This window comes from Neolamprologus brichardi, chromosome 11, assembly GCF_056152115.1.
Source record: "Neolamprologus brichardi isolate AB-2024 chromosome 11, ASM5615211v1, whole genome shotgun sequence".
Classification (NCBI taxonomy): Eukaryota; Metazoa; Chordata; class Actinopteri; order Cichliformes; family Cichlidae; genus Neolamprologus; species Neolamprologus brichardi.
The window spans coordinates 24,078,636-24,106,556 of NC_142114.1; the positions used below are offsets into that span (position 1 = coordinate 24,078,636).

The 27,921-nt window shown below is 39.2% G+C and overlaps 1 protein-coding gene across 1 annotated transcript in view; it reads right to left on the reverse strand.

Moving 5' to 3' along the window:
* The window catches only part of sh3bp5b (SH3-domain binding protein 5b (BTK-associated)), a 30,690-nt gene extending 3,139 nt beyond the window's left edge, over nucleotides 1-27,551 (reverse strand). The window contains exons 1-7 of the mRNA XM_006791779.3: nucleotides 27,201-27,551; nucleotides 26,100-26,162; nucleotides 21,459-21,587; nucleotides 4,868-5,032; nucleotides 4,426-4,556; nucleotides 1,408-1,450; nucleotides 610-829 (exon numbers count right to left, since the gene is read on the reverse strand). Of these exons, the coding sequence (XP_006791842.1) occupies nucleotides 610-829; nucleotides 1,408-1,450; nucleotides 4,426-4,556; nucleotides 4,868-5,032; nucleotides 21,459-21,587; nucleotides 26,100-26,162; nucleotides 27,201-27,278 (829 nt within the window). The 5' untranslated portion in view covers nucleotides 27,279-27,551. The remainder of the gene's footprint in view (nucleotides 1-609; nucleotides 830-1,407; nucleotides 1,451-4,425; nucleotides 4,557-4,867; nucleotides 5,033-21,458; nucleotides 21,588-26,099; nucleotides 26,163-27,200) is intronic.
* Nucleotides 27,552-27,921: the final 370 nt, after the last annotated feature.

Here is a 27,921-nt window from a genome sequence, read left to right on the forward strand (position 1 = left end):
CCTCTGATATATTTACCAGCCCCTAATATGGCAATCAGCATCATTCTTCCCTCTAGTAGCTCATCTAAAAATTAAAGGTTTAACTGAAGACCTACAAATCACTAAATTTATTGACCTTCTGTGGTCTCACTACATCACTGCTGGTCTCCTCTGTGTGGATGGATCTTTAGAGTAAGAGTTAGATTTTGCTAAATAGACAGTTATGTGTTAATAAGCATGCTCTATCAGAGGGTATCTGTGGGATGCAATAAGACCTAGGTGTGATTTCCTTGTCTGCCATGTTTTCAAAGTTTCTCAGTTGTCTTTAACACTAAGTGCTGCTAAATGGCAACAAGACTCCAACGAAATCTCATTACAGCAATCGCTGACATTTAGAGAGGCACCAAAGTGAGCAGCTGACGCTGCACGGATCGACAGAGCAAAAACATGGAAACGTTTAACCTTTACTAATTAGCCTTTGAATCATCTGAAGTGTCCAGAGAATCATTTGAGTCGTGCTGAAGTGTGCAGAGACATGCAGTTCAACATTTGCAGTGAGTCCACGTAACCAGCATCTTTGACAGACTCATGAGGTGAAGTGAAGGACAGGAAGACTGTTTTTGTACTCACTGGACACTCCGTCCGAGTCCATCTTAAAGTTGGAGATGTCGTCCCCAGAAATGCTGCTCCCCTCGGCGCCAACGCCACGTCCCCGGGGGCCCATGGCAGAGGTACGCCGTCGCTCATGGATCTCATCGGAAATCATCTCCAGGTTCTTGAGAGCTGTCTTGTATTCGCCTTTTGCCTGAAACAGCTTGACCTGCCTCTCATCCACAGTCTTCTTCAGGTTCTGGGGGAAAAATAAACAGGTGATTTTGGGTCAGTCTACAGAAAGAAGAAGATTTGGAGTGTTGTTTCTCTGTGTCTGACAGGTGGAAGCTTTGTATTCTGCTGTTGACTAGAATTAGAGCTGACTACAGCTGCTGTCCTCTCCAAAGGAGAAACACACAAACATTTTAGAACCACCTCATGAAAGTTTAATATATTAAAATGCAAAGACTTTTAATGTAGTTTCCTCCCTGTCCTGCAGAAGACACTGCATCAGTAATGTTGATTTTTGACTCATGCTAATTAGATGGCATAAAACTTTTATGTGGGCATGATGCACTTTCTCCCTAACAATGCCAACAGCTGCGGTTTCTAATCAGGTTTGGGAATAAACAGCTTTAATCTGATTAAACCCTCAAACACAGGTTGATCTACATTCAATTGAAAAAAAAAAAAGTCACTGACTGCAGTTTCTGGTCAAGCTGTTTAACCCTGTATCAGGAGCTGACAGTGTCTAAAGAAACAATAAAAGAGAACAGTGTCCTCATAATCTTCAGAGGAGGTAAGTGGTCTTTAAAAGCACAACAGTGGGTCACATACCTCCAGCTGCAGATAGTACTTCGCCTTCATCTCAAAGTAGGGCCTGTGAAGGAGGAGGAGCAGAGGTCAGGACAGACAGAACGTGGGGGGAAAAACAGACTAACCTAGAAAAGACCGGTACCCACATCATCACCATGGCAACCCAGCAAAGGAAAGGGAGATAAAGGGGGCTGTGATGTTGGATGAGCGAACGATGCAAAATGGATTAACACCCTGCTGAGGCAACACGCGGCAAGGCTGCAGCTGGTAATTCAGTTAGAAGATTCCAGCTTTAATAATCGGAGCTGGAACTTCACTGATCGAGCAACAACGACTAGATCGTGTGACAAGAAAGACATCGTTTTAAACTCTTCCAAAAAAGATTGCAGCAGCTCTTTTTGGTGCCGTTTAGGGTAAACATCAACAACAGAGCAAATATCAACCTTTATTTTTTATGTGTATGCTCATTTTGATAGGTAGTCAGATTCTTGAAACATTAAGTCAAATGATTACATAAAATATTGTCAGCTTGTATAAGAGAAAAATAACTTACACTGAGGGAAAGTGCAAATGGTGGAGGACTAAATGCACAAGCCTGCCTTTGTGTTAGTAATGAGTTAAGTGGAGTATCTGTATTTGATTTCCTCTGTAATTCTGCACCGTTCCTGCAGCGAGTTACAGTATGCACATCGTGATAAAAACAGGGAAACGTTGTAGACTATTGTCTTTAATTCTGGGAATTAGCCACTGATAAAGCCCCATGCTATCTTTTGATAAACTGTGGAATGTGAAGCACCAAACACAGACCATGGATTTCATAGCCAGTATGCCCAAGAGAAACAATTACAGCAAGCAAAATCTGTTTCAGTGTTCACGTGGGAACCAGATAACTGTTTTGGGAAACTCAACTGAATGTAAATCTGATGGTTCTGTCTTGTAAGCAAACTCTGGATCTAAATTCAACAAGTACTTGTGTCTGTCAAGCAAAATGGATGAGAGATGGTGAGAGTTTACTCTTTTCTTCCTCCTTCTTTCTTTGGTGGTTTTTGAGTAGTTGTTGCTGCCTATTTAGTCATAAATAGGGAGGGTGAATGGGACAAAAGGTTTATAACAGTTACAAAAACCCCCAATAAAACAGTCATGAAACTTTTGGAATTACCAGAAATTCATCTAAACCTAAATTACAGACAAACAGAGACTAGAAAAAGTTAAGTGAAACTATGTGCTAGCGATTTCTCTAACAAATACTTCAAATCAATGGTTTGAATTGCAGTGATGAGAAAGGAAGTGTGGCTTACAAAAGGTACACTTCCCTACAAAAAGTACAAAAACTGCTCTTGGTAGTAGATGGTCCTTCCTGTTCTAGATCTTTGTGCAGAAGAAGATGCCTCAAATGCAAATTCACATATTGCAGAATTTAATGAAATACAGTGAGAGAGAGTGGGAGTTGGAGGCTGACACAGACAAAAACAGCCTCTCTGAATGAGAAGATATGAGACTTAAGGGGGATCTTATGCAACTTTGCAATTCTTCAACTAAAGTTTTATTTGAGGTTGAAGCCTCGAAGCTCAAATGTACTTTTTCCTACACAGCAAACCAAACTCCAAAGGTGTTTGCAGCATGTTAGTATAAGCAGCAGCTCTCATCTGTGTGGTTTTAATGATAGAGAATTTAAGTTTCTAAGACTCATATGTATCATTGGATGAAATTAAGTCATTTTTTGAAGGTAAATAAAAACTTGTGCTTAAAAGGTTTTTTTTCCATTTGCAAAAACCTGAAAAGGCCTTTTTACAATTTTCTTGAATACCCTTAAGTTATGCCAGCAATTAATAGCAGTTCTAGTATATTAAGGGCAAATTACTTCTATCGATTGCATTTTTCAGTAATAGATATTTTGAATGTAACATTCACAGTAAAATATGTGGAGCTTAACTCTGGTGGATCATTTGTATTTTTTCCCCTTCATATTTTGAACTGAAGCTAAACAGCCATCTGCCAAACTGCAGTGCTGGTAAAATAAAAAAAAATCTTTCCCCTTGAGAAATTATTTCGTTTTAGGGTAAAATAAGTGGGATTTCTGGCAATTCTGAGCAACATTTCAAACATTTCAGAAAGCCAGCTGCAACCTTTATCATGTGATACCATAGAACCCATGACTGTGCTACATTTAGCCAGACTTCCCCTTTAACACCTGACTTTTGTATTAATATTAAAAGAAACACGTTCAGTGCGGCTGGAAATGAAAGTTTCTCTACGTCACAGAGTTTCTGCATGGAAAGAAGTGTAACCTGGCAGTGATGCTTTTACAGAAAACTGAAGCAAAACAAAGCAGGTTTGAACAGCTGCGTTTGGAGGAGCAGATCTGTTGTTAGCACATAATTTCAATTGGTTAATTTAAGGTTCTATATGGAAGATATTTCAACTCATCGAACACTAAAATAGCAGCTACAGTCTCGTGTTGTGGTTCTGTTTTCCACATGGCATACATGACAACTGACTGCAGAAAGTCTGCCCAATATCTTGAAAGTTTTAATCAGAGTTCTCTAGTGTGTCCATAAGTGAGACTCTATGGTCATGACTAAATATTAATAGGGCTAATTAAAAAAAACAAAAACAGGATGCTGAACATTTCACTCAGGCATATCATTATTTTCTGCCATATTTTTCAAGTAGCCTATATTTGACAACAGCATATTAAAACTGGAAGTATGGCCACCCCAAGGAAAAATTCTGGAGGCGTCCCTGCATCTAATTTTTGCTCATGAATCTGTTAGATTCATGCACGATGGGCAAAACGGTAAAATGCGATAACTTTTCTTTCAATTGAAGTTAATTTGTTTGATTTGAAAATGTGTTAAAATGTTTTGAGATCACTTATTTGACACATAACAATTTCAGAAGCAAAAAAATAAAAGAAATGAATGTAGCAATATATTATTGCCTTTTTCCCCCCAAACAGTGACTCTAAAACTCCCCAAACAGAAGTAGATTAGTTAAGTGACTTTTACTGTGTGCCATTAAATTCCGCTCAGCTCTTACTTTGACTTGTTGATGGTGCGTTTGAGTTTTTTCTCCAGCTGCTTCATGCGTCCAGTCGCTGCAGTATATTTTGCTGCCGTCTCTTTATGGACCAGCTCACTTTTCGTCTTTGTGTGCTCTGCCTCCATAACCTGCAACAGCCAATCAGAATTCAGTGTCATCCAATATTTTCGGTTCAGTATCTTAGAAATGGTCCACGAACCCTGTTATTTTTTTTCCCACGTTTTATGAAATATTTGCATAAATGAAAAAAAAAAAAAAAAGATTTTGCAGGTCGCAGCGCTCCATAATCAGTGGGCATCATAACTGGTGTAGATGGACCATTAACAATAAGTTAATTTAGTTTAAGTGTTATTTTTTCCTGTTGACAGAAAACTAGCAAATAAACCCAAAATAATATTCAGTTTTTGAAGAAGAGATTCCCACTTTTCCCCCTCCTCACCCGCTGGGTGGCATGGTTCAGCATCTCCTGCCAGGCGGAGTCAAACTGCCGGCTGTCCTCCTCCAGGAGCCTCTGCTCGGCCAGGGAGATGGTTTCCTTTGCTGCCTGCAGAACCTCAGTGGCTCTCTGAAAGTCCTGGGTGGCCTTCTGGGCCTCCAGCTGGGCCTGGGAGATGGAGAGATGGAAAGATTGGATACAGTTTTTAAATTCTTGTTTTTTGGTTTCAACTGACTTTAGCAGATTTTAAGGTTTTATTGACACAGTTTTCATGTTCTCTGAGCAACTCTTACAATTACCCATTTGCTATAAATGTTTTTTTTGGTGCCATAAACTTGTGCTTGTTGCTTCCTGAGGAAAACAATCAACATGCATTGCCTCTATGGCTACAGAGCTTTACAGCTGCCCTGTTACCATTAAGGGCTAGAAGCACCCAGGCCAGTCAACTCAGGGGTCAAACAATTTTGATCACCTGGTGGCAATATTAACTTCATTTACAAAACACACTACATTTCTATGTGTGTTTGTTAGCAGCTTTAATTTAATAATAAACATAATATTGATTTAGAAAAAAAGAAGCATTATTGAGTTATGAAACTTCAGCTGTAACACAATAAGCACTCGTCTGTTTCTAAAATGACCAATTTGTTTTCTTCTCTTTAGCAACTGCTGTAACTACCAGGCCCTTTAGATTTTTAAGATATGTTTTTATTGAGTTAAAATCAGGAGAACCTAATTTTTAAATAAAATAAACCTTTAGTTCTTCTGAATTTTTAAAGTATTGTAATTTCATATAAACGCCAATCTATTTACACTGTTTAAAAAAAAAGAAAAGAAATCTTAGACTTGTAAACACCAATTTTTTTTAAGAAAAAATGTTTGTTATCTTTTAGTTAGTCTTGCAGGGTTTGTATAAAAGAACCTTAAGGCAACTGCTGTTGTAATTTGATGCTATTGAAGTAAAATTCAATTGAATGTGAGAAGTGGCAAGATGACCACTAAGCCCCTCCCCAGTCCCAAAAAAACAACTTAAATACAGTCAAATGTGTCCAAGAAAGAAAAACAATGTAGAAAAAGAAGAACCCCAAAGAATGCCTTCAGCCTACACCTAGCAGCAATTATTAAAAACAAGCTTTCAGGCATATCTGATGTTTTGTGCATTGCTTCATATTTTATGTGTAGAATAATAAATAAAAAAAATAATAGTAACTACCTCCAACAACAACACAGCTCTCTGTTGCGTCGGAAACACCATTTGCGTAATCCAGGCAAAGTTGTACAGCTGAGACTACAAACTGCTGTTACAAACAAGATAAGACTGTTACCATGTTCACAGTGTGCATGAGTGTGACTCCACAATCGGTGCAACATGTGCTCCTTGTGGATAAACGCTGCAGTGGTTTGACAAGGTCTGTGTGTCACATTAAATCAGTTCATGTGACTGGTGAAGGCACACAGGAGCCAAGCTGGACACTAAACAGCACATCAGTTATCACTGTCAGCAGTAAATGTTTAGTTTTATGTTAGGAACTCAGAGCAGTGAACAGTGAACTTTATCAGTGTCCTTCAATCTGTTTTGCATCCTGCTGAGAGAATTTTTGTAAATTCTTCCGAAAATTATTCCGCAGTCAGAGCAAGAAGGGATGGTTATTATTATTATTAATTAAATGTATTATCATATTTTATTATTTAAAAGGATTTCTCATCTAAAATGCAGTGAAGTGAGCACATTCAAATCAGTTAGCTGACCAAACAACCAACAGATATTCAGTTTACTGTTCTAGAAGACTGAGCAAAAGACAGTATCAATACATTTTAAAAATTGGAAGAAAAACGGTAAAAATCAGCCGGATCATAAAAATAATACTGAGTTCATGTATTCAGAAATATCAGTCTCTACCTGTGAATAAAGTTGATGTATGAACAGTCTACATAATTTTCTGTGTCAATGGACAGAAGTTTGAGACATTTTGACTCTAATCTGGTGAGGCTGAAAGCCCGTCTGTGTCCTCTGCTTTCTGCCGGTCTTATCAGCTGCTGTCAGCTCTGCCTGAACACATCAGCAGCAGCATTTAACTCAGTGCTATGCAGGCCAATAAAAGCTATACAGAGAGACAATAAAGGCTCAGAGCTGCTGCAGCCTTGACACTGCAACACTCCATTTCTCTCCAGCTAGTTTATCTACACAACAGCTACATGAGGGATGCCACTGTTTGAGCAAGAGATACAGAAACATGACGAACACACAAGATGAATCCTTTTTAAGGGAATGCCTGAAAAGTCCACATTTTATGGATGAAATGTTGAAAGCAGACTTTCAGACACTTTTGAAGGACATACTCTTTTATCCTTGAGCCATTTGGGTACATAAAAACACTAACATAAAATACAAAAGACAGACCCCCTTGGCTACAAATCTGACTATGGACGATTTTTTAATGGTAACTTTACAATGGCCTTGTTACCTATAAAGGACTTGTCTACTGCTCAGGTGTTATTAGGGAAAGTCAAGGAGACACCTCAAAATGATCTGTAGGGTACTAAATCCACCTTAAACTAAAATAATTTCAAATCACAGTGTGAAATTTCACTGTCACTCAATGCTGCACTGATATTTATGATATATTAATAAAATAAAATAAAATAAAAATACTGTGTCTGCTACTTTAGAACGCTCCAAATAAATGTCCCACCCATCTGTCCTGAAACAAAGTCTTTGAAAATGACTAGAACACCCAGATTAGTGTTACTTTGTTAGGCTCAGAGTGTTGACTGAACAAAGTATTAATAACATCAGATTTAAAACTCTTTGGTTGCATTAAAACCACACCAGAAAAAGGAAGTGACGAAACGAAAGAGTACAAGTTTGCCAAAAAAGATGCACACCCATCGAGTTAGAGTGTGCACTCAGCTAATCTTCTCATATGAAAGTTCAAGCTGACAGCACTCTAATCCAGAATAAGAAGTTTCTGAATAACTGTGTAAGAGTGCACAGTGTGCATATGAAGTACAGTATGTAATGTGAATGTTATGAGTCACCACTGATGTGCTGCAGTGCTCCCTTCATCGCTCTGAGACAGAAATAAGAAGCACTGCTTACCTTGTCATTTTTTCTAAAGTTTTCTGAAGTTTTGAAAGAAATGCTCAGATTAATAGGAAGAGCTCAGCATGAAGAGGCAAATGTAAAACGCTGCAGAACGACAGATCCCTCAGAAAGAAAACATTCAGCTGAAAACGCTTTGCTGAATATAAGATCAGCTGTTGTTTCCACTGACCCAGTTTATATCAACTTAGTTACTGTACAAACTTTGTTGCAAGTCTATATTCCACCCATAGACTGTATATAAAGGACAGCTGCTGTGAAGTCACACTTTAGCTTCTTTATCTTTGCTTTAACAGGAACCACAATGTACAACATAAACAAATGCTGTACTCGTAATGACTGGAAACTTGCAGCTGAGCCGTTCTTCCAACACAAGACAACTGTATCCAGAGGACACGCCCACTGCAAGCAAAAAGACACTGCAGATCAGAAAGATACGACAATCTTTTAAGTGAAAGTCTTTGGTTGCACTCAAAGAGACTGCATGTAAAATAAGCTAAATGATCCAAGTGTTGAAGTTAAAAAGCTGTGGACAGAAATTTGTGTTTCTGTGAAACACAGTAAATATAGGTCAGTCTGAAGGTCAGTAAAGCCAGTCGCGTATACCCAAGACAATCTTTTTCTTGACAATGCCTTACCGTGCTGACTGTCTTTAAACACCTGATTGTTTGCCTAGGATTATTCCACAGCCACACTTATATTTAATAATATACATGAACATATGTTTATTGTTTCCTTTAAATTGTCTTAATGATGAAGTTCACTGAAAAATTCCAGGAATGTGTTAGCTTTCAGAGTTTTCAACTCACAAACACAGCATCTGTCTTGCCTCAGCTTTCTCAGTCAAACTCTAGTCTGCAAACACTCTGACATCACCACATGCTCACTGTAATTTCATTATCGATGGTCATCAACATGCCACGACAGCAGAGTCCAAACAGCTTCTGCCTTGGTACTGTCATGAGGTCAGCTTTGTGTTCGAGACTGTCTGAAGACTACAGAGAGCATGAGTTACAGTTATGCCTCTTACGTTGTCGTCTGTTGTGACATCAGTATTTAAATATGCAGATGATTTATCAGTTTGTTTTTGCTCATCCAACAGAAAGGTCCTACTTTTGCAGCCACTTTGCTTGTCATCATAAGTTGATCCTGTTGTGTGTCTAAGCATCCTTATGAAACTCAATTTGCTAATGTATGCAAATTACATCTGCATTCAAGTCTTGCATAAGTCTTGGAAGTCTTGGATCTCTACAATCCAAAGGCAAACGACACTATTTTATAGAGCTTTCTGATTTTCTTTTTTCATCAGGGACAAATGAAACCTGCAGCTTTGGCTGCTGCTGGTAACAATCCAAGTAGAGAGCAAATAATGCTTGGATTTACTTCTTTAAATTGATCTGCATTTGAACAGGAAGTCAGGAACCATACACTCTTGGTAAATTGGCTGGTAGACCAGTCGATGGGAGGATCGACTGGACCATCTTAGTGGAGGATCAACTGATGATGAAAAGTTTAACAAGGTTAATTAAACACTTAAAACAAACAAACAAAAACATGTAAAAAGCCTGTATTTTTCTTGGCTGAGAATGGTTCTTTGAAGGGATTATGCAGTCTTGGTAATTATTCTAGGGGGAAGCCAAGACGTCTTTGGCTTTCCTCTTTGTAGGCAGGACAAAGGAAGATGCTCACTGTGGTAAAATGATAAAAAAGGATTTTTACACAGAGACGATATTAGTATGCCAACATCAACTGTCCGTCCAATTCTACCAAACAATCTCGATCTGTAGCTCATAGAAAAGATTTAGTAAAAAGCATCACTGTAATTATAGAATACGTCAACATTTGATTCCAGAAACATCACTGATGTTTTGTCCAGTTGCATCAACACATGTATTTCCACCATATGACACAATTAATGAGCAAATTTATGAAATCATATAGACTGTTTATTGGACCAGACTGCATCTTTCAAGCTGATGTTTGCATGCTCACTACTGCGAAACAGACAGCAGAACTGAGTTTCTGTAAATTTCACGGTCACAGTTTTTAGTTTGAGTCAAACTTCACATTTGAGAAAAAGAATGCTAAAGTTGTCTCTCCATCTGTCACCTCCTCACCGATTATCACCTTTCAGCACCACGTTTTTTTCTTTTCTCACGTTCCCTCACTACCTCCTCCTCTGTTCTCACGTTGCCCACAAGAAACCCTTCAGGCACGTGCTCACTCCATCTCCATCTACCTCCTGCACTCACCTCCCCATTCTGTCAGCACTACTCTCTGCTTGGTCTGCTTCAGCAAGAATTAAATCAGAAGGTCATTTTTGAAGCTGAGAAGGAACTAAAGATGCTATCTCAGTACACACCAAACTTAAAATCCAAAACTTCTCCTCATTCAGCTTCAACAGGGGATCGATAGACTCCCAAACAAGACTCCCAAATAACCCAACAAACAACAAAACATGTGACAACACCGAAATAAAGGCCTGTTTTTCTCCCTTTATCCAAGTTTTTCTTCTCTTTGTGGTGTCAACTACAAGCAAGTAAAACGCCAGTGCTGTCATCACCGAGCCAGAGTTCAAAGGCAACACCAATAAGCAACCAAGAGAGAGAGAAAGATGAAAGAGGGAGAGGGGAGTGCTTGGAAGAAAGGCAAAAAGTGAAGCAGAAAGCGGAGAAGAGATAAAACAAAGCAAAAACAAAACACCCTCATTAATATGCATGCTCTCACTGCTGAATGCTACATAGCCAAAAGCATGCGTGCACTTGAACCAGCAAGTTACACCCACATGAGTACAGTTAAACATTAAAGAACAGAGTGTTGCTCTCACTTCTATAAAATGCATGCATTTTATAACTGACTACCCTCTGATTACTGAGATAAGAGGTTGCCTTCAACCTTTATGCAGTCTATGACAACGCTTTGACAACTGCGTGACAGTAATAAATAACCTGAAGTGTCTCATTCCTCTAATTCTGGTCCGGTAGTTTTGGCGCCTTTGGCTATCCTTCCAGCATTTCTACCCATTTCTCTTTCTGCATCAGCCTCTTTTTTCCATTGTTCTACCATTACTCCTTCCTGTCATCCTTATCCATTTGTCTCCTTCCATCTACATCCACTGAGCTCTCTCCCACCATCAGACCCTTTACCAAATCTTCAGCAATGGCTATCCTTCCTTTCTCTTCCAATCTGTCACTTCCTATAGTCAACTTAAACTCTCTTGCTAGCCACATTTAGGACTTTCTGTCTACCTCTTTTTACATCTTTCCCAACACACCATGCTTAATCCCCATCTCTCCTCACCCTGCACCTCTGCAAAAATCATCACTTATCTCTTCCTCTTTCTTCCAACCAGTTGCTCTTCTACTTCATATTTTAATCACTCTGCACATAGCCCTATGAAATGTTCAGAGATTCAAGCCTCCAGAGGGAATCCAACATGTAAGTAATGCAAGACTTCTGAAAGATCTGTGATTTCATGTATGCCCCTCTGTTTGAGACAAGTGCAATTTGTTTTAACAGCTGCTTCAATTATCCAAGTCCCTTTTAAAATAAGTAAATTTGATTTGTTAACTTGTGATTACAAGGAAAATAATGAAAAAAAAGGATGAATGTAGGATCATGAGAAATGTAATCTTAGCAAGACGACCCAAGTAAAATAGATGTTAAAAGAAATGGATGGAGCCCATTTGTGTGTGAGAATCTGTAAATCAGTCAAACTCCAACAGCTGAAGAACATAGAAGGACGAGAGGACATAGAGAAAGGACAAATGTCATCATCAGTCACAGTTGTCAAAGGACAAAGTTGTATAAAATGAGCCTTTATGATAAAGACTTTACACTGACCTTCACAGCATCCCACAGAAATTGAAAGTAAGACATGCCCAGATTTCAAAGTCTGTTGAAATAACACATTTGCTCCTATTTAATGTGGGTGTTTGTTTCTTTACTTGGGCAGGAATATGCCTTTTAAAAACACATTCATGAGAAACATTGTAAGAGCAACACTCATGTACCCAGACTAATGTAGGAGGAGATCCACACAAACCAGTTTGTTTTCCATCCAAGAAAAAAGGTTTGGGAATGCACGAGACAGAATCTGTTTTCAAAGTGACCTGATTCAGCCAGCTTTCCAGGAAATCTGATTATTTTTATCTGTGCCGCTCCATCAAGCCTGGCAATTAAGTTTCTCTAAAGGGGAAGCACAATCTAGGACAATGGCATCTATTAAAGATGCCGGCTGAAGAGCGCAAGAATGCTGTAAACATGACATCCTTTATGTCTCTGTACGCCCGACTAACCTCAGCCATCTATCTGATGTTGCTGTTTATACCAGGAGAAGGGGAACGAACTGTGACTGGCCTAGATAAACGTGGGAGCTTTGGGGCTAAACAGATGACTTCAGCAGCAGGGAGGAAACCTAAGCCTCTGATGTCCACTTCACGGTCTGACACGTGCAATTTAACCCAGATTTGAACAAGGGTAGATAGATGGCTGCCGTCATGTGTTCAAAGGGACAAGTTTTAACCAGGGTTTGCTTTTTAGACCGATTTGTACCACCTGACAGGGCTAACAGTTAAGAGCTTTTTTATTTTTAATACAATTAAATAAATGTAATAAATTTCTGCAACAAAGAATGATCCCCAAAGGTTGCTATGTTGATGAAAGCATCACTTCCTGCACTTCACACGGTGACAGGATGAAAGCAAGAATAGCTTAAAATCTCTCTCTATAAAGTGGGTTTTTAACAGTGGATTTCTTTGAAATTTGAACATAATTCAGAATATAATTATATATTCGGAATATAGTATAAAACTCCACCCTGCCTGCACTCGCTTCTACATACCTCTCTTGTGTACTCCCTTTTGCGTTGCATGGTTTACCCCAGGTATTTAAACTCACCTAATTTCACTACCGTTGGGCGACCGTGGCTCAGGGGGTTGGGAAGCGTATCTGTAACCGGAAGGTCGTCGGTTCGATCCCTGGGCTCTCTGTCCTGGTCGTTGTGTCCTTGGGCAAGACACTTTACCCTACCGCCTACTGGTTTTGGCCAGAGGGGCCGATGGCGCGATATGGCAGCCTCGCTTCTGTCAGTCTGCCCCAGGGCAGCTGTGGCTACAACCGTAGCTTGCCTCCACCAGTGTGTGAATGCGAGAGTGAATGAATAGTGGCATTGTAAAGCGCTTTGGGTCCCTTGAAAAGCGCTATATAAATCCAATCCATTATTACCTCTACTTTCATTTTTACTGGGTTACAGGCAGAGCCCATCTTGTGCAAGAAGAGAGCCTGATGGGTAATGCATTTGTGACAAGAGTCCAATGTTGTAGGGAAGAGAGGGACTGCTCTAAGTCTGTTTATGTGAGTGAAGGTAATGTTAGCAGTGCATAGTATCATCCCTGTGTGAAAGCGTGCCCACAGAAGTAACTACAGCAGCCCAAAATGTGACTAAGGGGCTCAGCCATGAGTGAACTGTACACCGTGTTTGCTGCTTCCTAAAGTAATAACTTTAAATAACATCTCGTTAGTGTGCATTTTGGACGCCTCTCTGCATCTCTTCACTCTTCCAAATTGGCTCAGATAACAAAGCTAGTTATCAGCTACAAACAAGGCTTGAATAAGGACACTTGAGGAGTCATGTGCTGATGCTGTTAAGGTATATGTAGTCATTTATGTTGGTATTGCTATTGGCATTGCTGATGTGCCAGATGCTACTTGATGGTCAAGTCATTTATGCTAATGGGAAGGTATTTGCGGGGGCAGAGATATGTCAGATTTGGTATACCTACCTCTTTTACAAAAGTAGTTCATGTTCAGTTTCTCTACTCACATTTTCCAAGTCAGTTAAAGCACTTGTAATGATTTCCTATACTTCTTCATACAATAACAGTTACAAATTACAGTCCAACGTGTACGGTAACATAAATATTAAAATAAAAGTCTGCTTCTATTTTTTGTAATTTCTGTTCTGCATTTCTGTAGAAAGGTTAGCGAAACGCACAGACACATAAATACATGTAAACACACATGATAACACACCTGTTTGCTCCTATTGAGTCATTGCCAAAAGTACAAAAGGAAATCCTCCCATCTACATAAAACTGTCAGAGCTGCTCAGTGACATGCTTGCAATAGTTGTTATGCAATAACATACACATGCATGTGCACATACACACGCACACACAGAGTCCCAGGTGGTCAAAACAAGACCAGATGGCTTTGACCTTGCAGCAGCTTCCTCTGCTGCCCCAACCCCTCTCCCAGAAAACCCAAATCCCTCTCTTTCAATCCACCCATCCATAAATTTGACTTCATCTCTCATCACCATCCCGTGTGCGCCTGCATTGCGTGCCAAAAGCAATTCACACCAGTGAGGCAGAGAGGGAGGATGATAAAAAGAGAAAAGGGAAGGGAGGAAGATAAGTTGACAAGAAATATGGGGACATCTATGAGTCACTGCCCTAAACTCTGTTTTTTTTCCTCTTGTTTCAAATTACATAACATTATAGCTAAAACAACTGCTATCAGAGATTATGTTTGTCAAGAGATTTCCATGAAGCTTCCTGAAGCCAGTTAAATGGTAATACATATTGCCATATTAAAAATGACAACTTAACTACTATCCTTAAGAAAAAACTATAACAGGAGCAGCTCTCATAATCCTAACGCCTCTAGACACAGACTCTAGCGAGTAAGAATAATCCTAAGAAAATAAATGTCAGAAAGCTATGCAGTACGAATGAAACGACATCCTCTTAAGTTCCCATCAACACATTTCTAGTACGCCCTGTTTCACAAAGACTGCCTTGTTGTGTCCCTCTGATGTGACTTGACGTTTAATCAATGAGGTGAGGAAATAATTAGCATATCAATGCCTCTGTGTACATCACACATAACATTTTAATTTCAGCAAAATACATTCTGCAGGATCCCCTACTGCCTCACCTCAACCTTGAAGCATTTGATCAGCGGCTGCAAACCCTTCAGTATCAACCCTCCACTCCTCCACAGTCTTTCACCGAGCCCCATCCGGCTAATGGGACTGGAAGACATGTTGGACAGGTTTTGCTGCTCACCGCTGAGACAGTCAAAACAAATCACATCCATTAAGCAAAGCGTGAACTTTCTTGCTGACTACCTCTCCTTCTTTGTGCTCGCCTTCCTCCAAACAATCTCAGTACTTCTCTTTCAACTGGGTTAAATTTCCCACTCCAAGTCTAGCACAGCATCCTCTCAACAGCCAGCAATGTGCTTGTTAAGTCCTGACATCTGTTCAAACCGAGACGATCTGTATGAACTCTATGAGATTCCCACAGCACCAGTAAACACCCTAATACATTACAATGTTAGAATAACGCCCAAGACAATCTAGATGATCCCCTGTGGGCAAAAACTTGACGACATGGTCGTGGTTTATATATCATAGTAATGCATCACAAAGTGTGTTTCAGTGATATACAGATTTCAACCACACACTTTCAGTGAGACATATTTTTAAAAATGAACGCATCAAGCTCACAATGGAGATCATGTTGCTCAGTTATTAGGGAATAAATCCAGACCTGTCAGATTTTGTCAGATTTTCACCTCTAGATTTGCTCCCATTATTCACCTGCCGACTGGATGCACACTTGTCTTGAATCAGTGCATCAGTCACATCACAGGAAAGCATCCTTTTATCTGCAAATTTACTCCTCTCTTCCTTCATCCCTTATCTAAATCCTGTACATTCCCATCTTATTCTCAAACTGCCTTCCTGTCTTTCAGATTTACAGTCAAAGTACTGCTCCTTTCTCTACAACCAAGATCAGCAGACCTGCAAACACAGTGTGGTGCAGCAGGCTGAGTGGGCTGCTGGTTTCAATCAGAATCTGCAGTTGCCACACTGATGAGGAGAAACTGAGTCATCCACTTTAATGCTCCCTCATAACTCAGAGAGAGCCACAGCTGCTCTTCACCCCCATTAATAGACAAAATAACCAGCAAGGACAAGTGGTTTGGCTTCAAAATGCAATATCCACAATTGAAAAGGGGACTGTCAAAGAATAATGAAAAAAAGCACTTTAAGCCTTCAAATGCCTGTGTTCAAGAAACACCAAAGACATCCCGTTCACATGCTGTATTAGCAGTATGACGTGAGATATTTGCATATGCTCACTTCATTCTCCTGCTGAGTCTTGAGAGGTGAAGTGGAATATATAGCAGGCCCAATGCATATTTCATAATGTTTAACACACACACACACACCTTCATTCGTCAGCCTTACTCCATCGCACCACAGTCAGCACTTAAAAACCTGCGTCTTTGAACGGATGTGAGCTTGACCCATCACTTTGCAAACTTTTTAGCCTTGTCGCCATGACCCACTTCTCAGATTAGCATTGAAGTCACGAGTACGGACATCTACTTTTCTTTCCCCCCCCCCCCCCTTTCTTTCTGGACCACCTGACAAACCTTTCCCAGTGAGATCAAGGGAAAAACAAGGACCTAAATGTTATTTAAGTTAACATCTGGAGACACTGTTCTCTAACAGGAAGTTCGGAAGTATGATTCATACAATATTTACCTTCTCTGCCACAAGTTTTCTTGAAGGAAAGAGTTCTGCTTGATCAAAATTGGATAGATTGTAAAAGTACATATAACAGCAACATTGCAGCCTGCAATCAGAATAACTAAAGTAAAGTAATGCAGTACTTTTCGCTAATGAACTCTGAGACACTCATACAACTGAACAATTTCCAAACAGCCATCATGTCTGCTGCGATTCATAACTAACAATGTCACTGGGTCAACAAATAAGAATATGTCTTAGTGCACACACATTCTTAACATTAAGAGTTGATCAAATTTGCTGATTTGGGGGGGGGGGGGTGTCTACCTCAAACCCTTTAAAATAACATTGACACAACCTTAGAAGTATTTGCAAAGGCTTTTAATTTATCTTTTCCAACTTAACTTTGAAGGATTGTTCAACTCATGGGGAACGCAGTGGGGCAAGTCTTATTGTTCTCCTGCATAATTACTCATTCATGAATCATTAGCTGCCAGCATGATGCCTTACATGCAAATATAGATTGTCTAACACTTTGAGTTCTGCTTTTCTATTTTCTCTTCTAACTACAGTCAAGGTCACACCCATCAGCCAATACCGCTTCTCCCTGGGCGCTGGTGCTACTTATCTAATATGGCAAATAATTTGTTTCTTATCAAACTGAGTGTGTGTGTGTGTGTGTGTGTGTGTGTGTGTGTGTGTGTGTGTGTGGGGGGGGGGGGGGGGGGGGGGGGGGGGTTGATGGAGAGAAAGACAAGTATTTTGTGAACAGGAAAACAAAGCAGTAAGTCAGGACAAGTGTTGTGTACACACTGATGACGGAGAAAGGGCAAACCTGAAATAACATGAAGAAATCGTATAAGAGAAGACAGCCGAAAGCAGAGAGAGAGAGTGTGAGATGGAAAATGAGAAGGGCCAGGGAAAACAATCAGGTGTACAAAGGAAACATAAGTAGAAATACAACATGACAATAAAATGCTGAAAGGAAACGTGCCCAGAGGGGTGAAGACTAGAGAAGTTAAAAAAAGAAAGAAAAAAAACCCTGAAATTCAAAAGATGCAGAAAGGACAGCAATGCAGGAAGTAAAAATTATGCATTTGTTATGCAATAAACAAGAAAAGGTGTAATGAAGGAAGAAGAAAAGAAAGAAAGAATTACAAAAGAAAGAAAGCAATGAAACAACTAAAGAAACAAGGCTGTGTATCGAAGCTCCCTCCCAAACAGATATAAGCAGGATGTGTTGAAAACACCAATTACATCATTAAACCTCTGCTGAGCAGAAGCCAAACATCCCACTCTGCTGTACTGAGAAGTGGGCTTAGCGTGAGCGATGGAAGGCTACGCGAGGACAGTGACAATGAGTCCCAGCATGTTTCTTTAATTTGAGATATTTTTAGTTGGCAAGTGATTAAAGTAAATGACATCAAGGGAATGGTGCAAGAGTTTTGCCCAACTGTGTCAGAACCCATTTGCATGATTCGACAGCTTCATTAGAGAGGTTAGATACCCTCAAAACAAAAAAGAGAGAAAAAAAAAGTGTTCACAGCTTCGAATAAGCAGCTGCTTTTAAAAGGCTTCAACGCTTTCTATTTTGGCTTCAGCAGCTTTTTTCCTCACCATCTGTTCAGAAAAGAAATCTATGATCACAGTCTTTACTGGAAAGTACTTATAATGTCGACATTTAGACCACAGGAAGCTGACGGATTGTACAGTCTTGTAAAGGCCTCAATGGTTTCAAGGGTGAGTGGCACTTTATGAGAGAGACTTACTATGAACAGAAAGCAAGATGAACAGACTTGTTGGGAAATTTAAGGGTTTTTGTTTATTACCCCCCCCCCCCCCCCAGTCAGCTCAACAGGATGTTCTGCTCATTAAATCAGATAAAACAACCCGCTATTTAGTGGGAGTAGGAAATGCATTCACAGTCTTACCTGAATAAATTGCATGTGTGCACACACACGTAACAATTAAAGATTTATCATAAGCCTGACAAACACCCAAAGTGGAGTTATGTGCCAAAAATCTTATCCAAAGCTTTCCTTCACAGAATCACTGCAGGCAAAGCTTTACCTTTATATGCTCAGGTGCAGACAAGTGCAATTAATTATTGCAAGTAAGAAACTCTACTGGAGTCACGAGACAGAGCACAAAAGACAAAGAGAAAGGCAGGGTACAAGGGTGGAACAGAATGTGACACGTGATGAAAAGACCTAAGAGCAAAACCAGAACTGGCTTACTGAAAGAGCAAAATGTTTACCCTCTACTGTTGATACGAAACATAAAAACAACTAAGCATGTCCTGGGAGGCACTTACAGAGCAAGCACGCTTTGCTACAACAGACAGAAAACGTTTATGGCAGTGGATTCAGCTACACTGGGCTTAGACAAGCTGGCTGGGATTTCAAAGTCACCGTTTTCTAACATCAGACGTGCTGAGAAAACCTGGATTGTTGAGATAAATTAGCATTTCAAGCCCCCCTTGAATAACATGTTCCAAACACAAACACATTTAGAGAAGCGTGAGCACAGTGTGTTAATAAAAAAAAAAAAATGTAAACAATCAAATAACAGGAACTTTGCACTGCTATCCATATACAGACATAGTCACACTGTTCATTTAAATTAAGTTGGCAAGCGAAAATCAGATAATTAAAGCCATTTAGAAGAAGGACATTAATGTCATGACTTAATAGAGAGAAAATTGGATAACAGTAAAGTGCAAATTGCTTTAACCTAAGTAGGAGGCATTTATGGCCAATCTCTTTCTTCTACATGTGCATGCTACGTGGGGGAAGAAACAAAACAACAAAACAAAAAACAACAACAAAAACGCACTCTAGTTATACAGCCTTGTGCCACCACTAAATAAAATTTGGGTGACCCACTATCTTAATGAGGACAGCAGTCCAGATCAGTCACTTTGAAACATGTTTTGCTCAGAACAGAAGGGAAGATGCTTCACAAAGTAAAGGCTACTTTTCTTTCTTTAAGTTAGAGGACAGTTTCTCTCACCAAGCATACCACAACTGGGTCATCTTTAGCAAGTCACGAGCCAAACTAAAAGCCCCTCACAAACTTTAACCGATTATTTTTGTCAGGCCAGTATCGAGTTATCATCGCCTGGCTGACCAAGCAGAAAGAGTGGTGTGGTCTCGCTGAGTGTATTTGTACACAACATTAATAAAGGAGGAAGAGTGGATAAAAATTGAAGTATTTTTTTCCCTCTAGAGGAAAGCACAAACCCTTGCTCACTCATGATCTTCTGCATTTCAAATTGTCTTCCCTGTCACTTTTCATTCCTGAATAACCATCTAACCGGCCTCAGCTTTTTAAATTCTACTCTCAACACGTGACCTTTCTATGGACACATGAAAAGCACTCATTGTGAATATAGCCTTTTGATAACCGTTCTTTTGCTCAAGCACAGTTAAAAAGTGAAAGTAAACAAGCAGAGAAGACCAAAGTAAAACTGTGCTAGCAGGTGAGTGGAAAGGTAAAAGGGAACTAGAACGATCACGTGCGGGGAAGTCTCATCTCAGTTCCCCCAAGAGCCAAAATTGGCAAGACCGCCAGAGGAGCCACTTCTGTACAAATACCTGACATATTTATCTCATACTTTACTTTTGTCTTTGTGCATTTATTCTTAATAGCAACATGCAGTGTTTCCTTGCAAAAAAGGTTTAAAATGAGTAACTGACAGAGGAACCTTGGTACCCTAGATTGCATTAATGTTAACAAGAAACTGCAAGCCATTTCTACGGAATATTTCACATCATTGACCTAATCCGCAGTATATTTGACTCTTTGCAGCACATCTGGATGTTACTAAATTCTTCTAGAAATTGATATTTTTTGCTACAAACTTTTTCATATGACCTTTGTCATAATAGTAGCAGAAACGCTCTCAGCTCTCAGAGAACCTAGTTTAAGGTCATAATGCTAAAAAATGGGAAGTCCAGCTACAGTGTCACTTTACAGAAGCTCTTTCAAAATTGCCAAAATTTCACCACACTGTGAAAAGTTAACCTTCAAACACATATCTACAGATATGTGAACAGATAAATACTGACAGCATTACAGTAAGACCTGTGTCTTAAGTAGAATCCTATAAAACTGCACAATAAAGTCTTTTGAGTCTCACTGCTGCCTAAATATGCACTTACAGCTGTATGGGCTCTTATCAAGATGTGTAGGTGGCTTCTTCCCCTTTATTTACACATACACACATTTTACCGAGGCTCAGCTAAAAGGGGAACTGAAAATGTAGTCTGAAATTAGTCTGCATGTCACACTCACCCCCCTTTTTATCTCTTTAAACACATTAAAACAAAGACCAGAAAGCTACACAAAGGAATGCAATTACCAGGTGTCACTTTAAGAGTACTGAAGATGAAACCATTAAAGAAGGCAGGAGAGGATAGGGGGAAAAAAGATAAATACTGGTGCACACAATCAGGCTTTAACACCAGTAGACAATGGAACAATGTTTTTCACTGCGACTTACTCAGTGCTTATTTCAAATTCAAACTAATTAAAAGCTTTCTGAGGCCTGACCAGGTCTTTCTATTTTATACATCAATGGTTGCTGATAGGAAACTTGCTGAGATTGAACCTGCTTTTCAAAGAAAATGTATAGCAAGAGACATGCCCCCCAAAAGTAAAAACAACCAGCAGGTCATGCATAACTAAACATTCTGTATATGTGTACGTCTGTATAGACTAGCTGTGTAAAAGCCAGGAAGGGAAAAATCACAGGATGCAATCCTGTTTTATTGGCCTCTGCTAAAACCTAATAGCCTTGCAACTGGCTTTGAACCAAGTCGATACTCAAGGCTTGCTTTAACCACACCTAAGGCTTGACTTGAACTCAACGGATTCGTTTGAGTTGCCCAACTGTGCTTAAAGACAGTTTTGAATGTTTACTGCATCTTCCATTGCTCACTGACCTGTCGGGCCAGTCTGCGAGCCTCCCAATAAGGTTTGGACTCCTCTATTGCTTTGCCGATCTTCTTCATCAGTTCATCCAGCTTCACTGTGGCCTCCACCAGAACTGAGCGGAACTTTTGTCTTGCATCCTGATCAAAAGAAAAAATTTTTTTTAGCAATTTAAGTCAAAACAAAGTAGGAACAGGCGGTTGCAAAAACTGATAAATACAACTCTAGAGCTTCTTTAGAAGCAAAAATCAATCCTGTGCTTACTCACTGTCAAAAAAGGATAAAATCTTATACCATTTGAAGACTCCCCTACTTACCTAAATAATCCTCTTGTCAAGTAAATCACTCATCTTAAAAACGTCAAAATGTGTGCGTTTGTTTTTTAATATTGTATTTTAAAAGAAAGAAAACAGTTCAAAACAGGCCTTTGGTGAACAACCACATGTTCTAGTGATTGATCATCCTTCAAGCAAGGCAATGAATCTATGTTATAGATGTTTATGCATATTCCTGTTATTTCTGGCAATTTAATTTGTGGCGAATTTCCTTTGGGGAGAAAGTAGAAGCCTCAGCATTAGTAATTACACATGCTGCTATCCATCTTTATTTGTCATGTCCTTCTAAAGGATGGTGTAGCTCTTAACCCCTGACCTTTATTAACCTCACCGCTTATAAAGTTGCTGTTTAAGGAAATGAAACTTGCCCTGTTGTTACCTCTCTTGTAAGTCACTGCCAAGCCATTAAAGCACCTTGAAAACCCAAGAATTTTAAGAGAAAAACAAACCAAAAAAGGGTGTTTGAAAAATGCAAAGAAATCACTGACTATCAAGCATTAAACATAATTTAACCTGGATAACGTGTTCAGACCATGTCCCAGATACAGCCGACACATTTTTCTTGAAACTGAAAAACAAACTAAAGCCAGTCTGATGAACACAGTCCATGAAAATCTAGTCTGATACACTTTTCTAACTGAAAAGAAGTGACCTTTTTTAGTGTTAGAGAGCCTTGTTTGTCCACTATACAAACAAGGGGAACTTCTCAGACATTTATCTCTATAGTTTCATCACAGTCATCTAATTTGCATGAGAGACAAACCTTCAAAGCACAACAACAAAAAAAATAAAAAATCCAGGAAGTAAAAACAAAAACATTCAGTAAACAAACTACAGAAAAGCAACTGTTCAAATCCTCATAACTTTAAATACTTCCTTGTTTTCATACCAAACAGAATCACATCCATGATAAATTATTTTATATGCCACCTGTGTTAAATTCAGGCTCTGGTCTCATTGTGCATGGGTAATAACTGTTTATTTAAAGTAAACATACTGAAAATAAACAAGATGTTATAGTTCGCTTATATACTGTGCATAACAGAAAAATGGTAAGTAATTTAATATATATACATATAAGGTTGAAGAACAAAAAGCTAGTTTCTAGTCAGCATTCAGAGTGCACGATGCTTGTTTAGCACTCCACACGTTTTGGAAAATTCCATGGAAATTGGATCTGGCTAGAAGACAGATGTTCTCACCAAATAGCATTTTGGTGTGACAGTTCTTGTTTTGTTGTGCGCTGAACTTTTATGTGGTCAATACATAACATTTACTAAAAGTTATGATCAACTTTAGATTTCTTTTAACACCTACGAGTTTATATTTTCTGGTATTAGAGGTCCCTAGAAGGTAATTCTCAATATGCTTTTCAGTATTGAGGAAAGTGTATTGAGTGTACTGGTTCAACAAGGATGCAATCTCTCATGTTAGATTACTCACAAGCCAAGGTTGTGAGGGTCTATTTTGAAGCTGTCTGAGGTGTCAGATCTGCACAGGAAGCAGAAAACCAACACTTAGTGCAGTTTGCTTTCACTCATTTCCGAACCTAAAGTTGACTTTGACTGTATTCTGCTTTCCAGGCTTACTGACAGTCAGTCAGTCCTCACTTTCCCCCCTGTAGTTTGAATTTTAGCCCATGGCTGTTGTGTCAAACTAGTTTTTACTCCTTGTCCAGTCTTCTCTTCCACACCGCCACAAATGCCCTTCTACTCCACCTGCCACTGATCTTCTAATCACTGAACACTGCCCACTTCTTCCACATCAACTGGCAGCGACTGGTGCATTGATAGTGTATTGAGAAAACTCTGTTGCTCAATCGATGGGGTCACTTTGGCTTAAACTAAAATGCCTGAACATCAATAAACTGTCAAGAAATGATTCAGACATAAGCATTCCCCAGAAGATGAATCATTGTGACTTTCATAAGCCCTCTGCCCTTTCACTTAATTACTTCACAGGATTAACATTTTCAATATTTTCCAAAAGAGTTGAAAAGGTTTTCTCTAATCAACAATATTAAAAAAAACTTACTGAAAGCTTTTTAACTGAGATACAAGAATCAGTGATTCTTTATTAAGATAAATTCAGGATTATCTGAATTATTTTTAAATTCTGTTAATCAAGTTGTCAGCAATTAAACTATGCCAGAAATATTAAAGAGTGATACAACATATGGTATATATGTTTTAACTCTGACCCCCAGAACATGAGAGGATAAAGTACTGACTTTTAAGTTTGAGGTTTAAAAAAAATAAAAAATAAAAAATAAAAAATCTGTCTCTTTTTGTCCTTGTCTGTCTATCAAAAGAAGTAGAGTTTCCACATATTTTGTCAGATGTGGCTTACAAAACCCCCAGCAGTCATTGTTTCATTTCCAACTAATGTGTTACTTAGTCAACATGAAATAATTTCTGTGGAAACAGCTCCCAGTTTGGATTCAGAAGACAGAAACCCTTTTTACTTTTAAAGTTAGACTTTCCTTTCTAAGAATGATTAGAAAGTCAGGTGACCCTGATCCAGCTGCTCACACTGCTGGGGGATTTTCTGTGACACACTAAACTTTTCTTCTCCATTCATCTCTTTTCCCTCCTCTGATGTTTACATGAGGCATGTCATTAAATTGTGTCTCTCTCCCATAAGCTGTGTTTTGCTGTCTCCCTACGCTCTCCGTTTTCTCTTCTTTCCCCTAACAACCAACTGGTCAGGACAGATGGCTGCCCGTGTCTGAGTCTTGTTCTGTTAAAGGTTTCTTCCTATTAAAGGGAGTTTTCCCTTACCACTGTCACCTAGAGCTTGCTCATAGGAGATCATCTGATGTTGGGGTTTTCTCTAATACTGTAGGGTCTTTACCTTACAGTATAAAGCACCCTGAAGTGACTATTAATGTGTTTTAGAGCCATCTAAATACAACAGAATTGTCTTGAATTAAAAATGTCAAAGAAGTACTTATTTTCAGCTTTTATTGGAAGGAACTTTGGCAGACATTTGCTCACATACTCCTTTTGTTTTTCTTTGCTCTATATTGAGCCGTCTCCGAGACTTTACTGATGCTGATGCAGACTGAGGTGCAGAGTGTCTGTCCTCTCTCTCAGGGCTCGGATGCTGACACTGTGACGCACTTCAGCTTCAATACATTCATGCTTAAGGCGGTGTGTCAGCAACTTGTGGTTATCTGCTAAATTAAATATCATTTGCGTCACTGCTGTGAAGACACATTTTCTTTTTCACAACACTGGGATCGGTACTACTCCAACCTCTTTATTTTACTCATCAGCAACATAAACGTTTCAAATCAAAAGCCTCTTTAGGCAAAACAAAAGCAGTATGATACCACACTGCTTAGTGTAACAACAACAGAAACCTTTATTCAAATAAGAAGACAGTGTCCCTGCTGCTGACATAAACAAAAGGATGGATTTCTTTGGGAAGTTCTGAAGCTGAGTGTGCACAGCTGGGGTGGATGGATAATTTAAGTTTCGTATTATTTTTGCTTATATTTACCAGTGGAGCATCATAAGCTGCATTGATGTGCAAAAAGTGTTCTTGTCTTATTTGAGCAACTATATTCTGTGCTGCAAAAAAGCTTAACCTCTGAGTGCCCCGATTAACCCCATGAAGAACTGTCAACTTGTGCAGTGCAACACAGATTTGGACTTTCAGCCCCATAAAAATGCACACAATGTTGCTGAACTATATAAATGCAAGCCATCAGCTGCTTCTGTGCTTTAATGGGATCAAAGATCAGTTCACCAAGTTAAGTGGTTTTTGACGGCCCAAGTGAGAGTCGTGTCTCTGCAGCACATTCCTTCTGTTTTGGTCATCACGGGCTTATAGCTCCACAACAGTCAAACTGTTTTATATAGAGGTGGTTTGCCAAGACTTTGAAGCTCACATGCTTGATCTTTGTAAATTGATTTGGATACAGCTGTCAGCAAAATGTTTTTAAGGCTTAAATGAGTTTATTGTAATATAACACACCAAGTCAGTGTCTCACACAAAAAAGTAACAAGTTAGTTTGTAGGCAGAAACCTGCTGACATGGAATAAAATCTGAACTTTATATGAAATTTGGCCTTCAAAAAGGAAAGGTCCAACTGTATCTATATTCTGAAGCCTTCAAAACAACACTTGATCTCTTTGAGCGATGACTTTGTAAGAGCAGATGAAGTAGATGTTAAGTATTAATTACTGACGGGGGTCATGTAAGCATGATTATTTGCTTGATCAGTCAAAAGCTAACATAACTCCACTACGCTGAAAGGAAAAACACAAACACATTCAATGCACACAACACTGTGTGCACCAAATAACTGACCTCAAGCTCCGTCTCACATCTGTTGATGTCGACAGTGGACTGGTTGAGTTTCTCCAGCTCCCCCTGAAAGAGAGATGAGGACAAAGCGATGAAGCAAAAAGGAGGAGGAGATAATAATGTAACACAACACCTAAAACTATGGGAGAGAAAAACTAGCAACATCTGGAAAGAATTATGTGAACATGGGGAAGAAGGGAATGTAAACTATGGCTTTTAAAATGTTAATGTGCTTTAAAAATAACAATAATAATAAAACCACTGAAACTGTGAATTGTACATTATGCTAAATTTCCCTCATAAAAGGTGCAGAAAAGAGTGCAGTATGTTAAACTGTCAATGGTCCACTGATATCAAATATATTCCTTAAATTCAAATTCTGATTCCAGAAATTTGAGTATTTGGAGATACAAATTAAGAAATCTGTATTCCTCGCAGGACCCAAAGAAAAACCACTGTAAAGAAAATACTAACTAGCCCCTACAGGAGGCAACATGAATAACTTTTTCGTGCTTGTGTTTGCATGTTATCCTGTGAAATGATCTTCGACAAATAAACCCCAATACTACTATTTATCGATTCAAACAGGAGTGTCATATATTTATTACCAGACATCTCTAGGTTCTTTGGTAAATTGCATTTTTTAGAAAGCTTGGACTGACCAAGCAAACATTTATTTAATTTAATTCATTCAATTTTTTTAGGTTTACTTTTTCTAGACTAAACAACTTATTAAATGACTTTTAAAGCCTGATATTAAAACACTAAAGTACATTTTTACTCATATTACTGGCTTTTACCATTTAAATTTTGACTTGCCTATAAATTAACTGGACTAGCTTTTTGAACATAATACTTTCATCCAGTATTTGTGGAGCTACTAAAATCTGCACACAACCAACACAGAAGACAAAGACTAACAGTGTTACCTTGTATTTACGACAAAAATTAAATTACTAAGAAAACCCAGGGGCTGAATCATGCTAGGACTTCGCTGTTAGCTGCTACAGCGGTTTGGAGACAGACGTACTGCTGTCTGGAAAACAACGAACCCTTACCGATTAATAAAACACGCTTAATGCTTTAAAAGTAAAGGTTAATCACCTGGATTCTGGGGTCCACCTCCTCGTCTTCATAATCAGCCTCGTCGTCGGACCTGTGCTCCTTCTCTAAATGGTCCATATCGGAGCTGAAGAAGAGACACCACAGCCAAACAAAGATAGAGCTCACTACAAGCGGAGACACCGCAGACTCATCTGTCTCTCGCAGCCGGTCACCGAGAGCTGTACTCGCCGCCCTTACTTCAAACCGCTGACTTAAAAATTCGGTTTTAAACGCTCGGCTTTTCAAGGAGGAACATCTCGGGTGGTATCAGCCCGGCCGAGCAGTAGCGTCTTTCCCCGTTCAGCAGTGCCTGCACACGGAGACCGCTGCTGACTGACCCGAGAGCTGACACAAACGGGAACGCCCCCTCCGAGTATGGGAGGGCTATTGGTGCCATACAGCGGTGAAACATTAGAGATGGCTTTTAAACGCTCAGAACGCTTATGAATATATATTTATTTAAAACAAAAAGCAAATCTCAGTTAAATAAATGCTCTTTCTATATTCCCATATACAAACATGTTAGAAAATAAGAAAATGCGAAGAAACACTTGCTATGACTTCAAAACATGTACTATGTTAAGGAGATAACAACTGAAGCTTAATATGGGCCTAGCCGTACGTTCATGTAACTAGTTTGTACCACCAAGCGGTTCAGTTAGTTAGTGTGGCTATTATTTATCCAGGTAAAGGTAAAATAGTAACAACAACAACAACAATA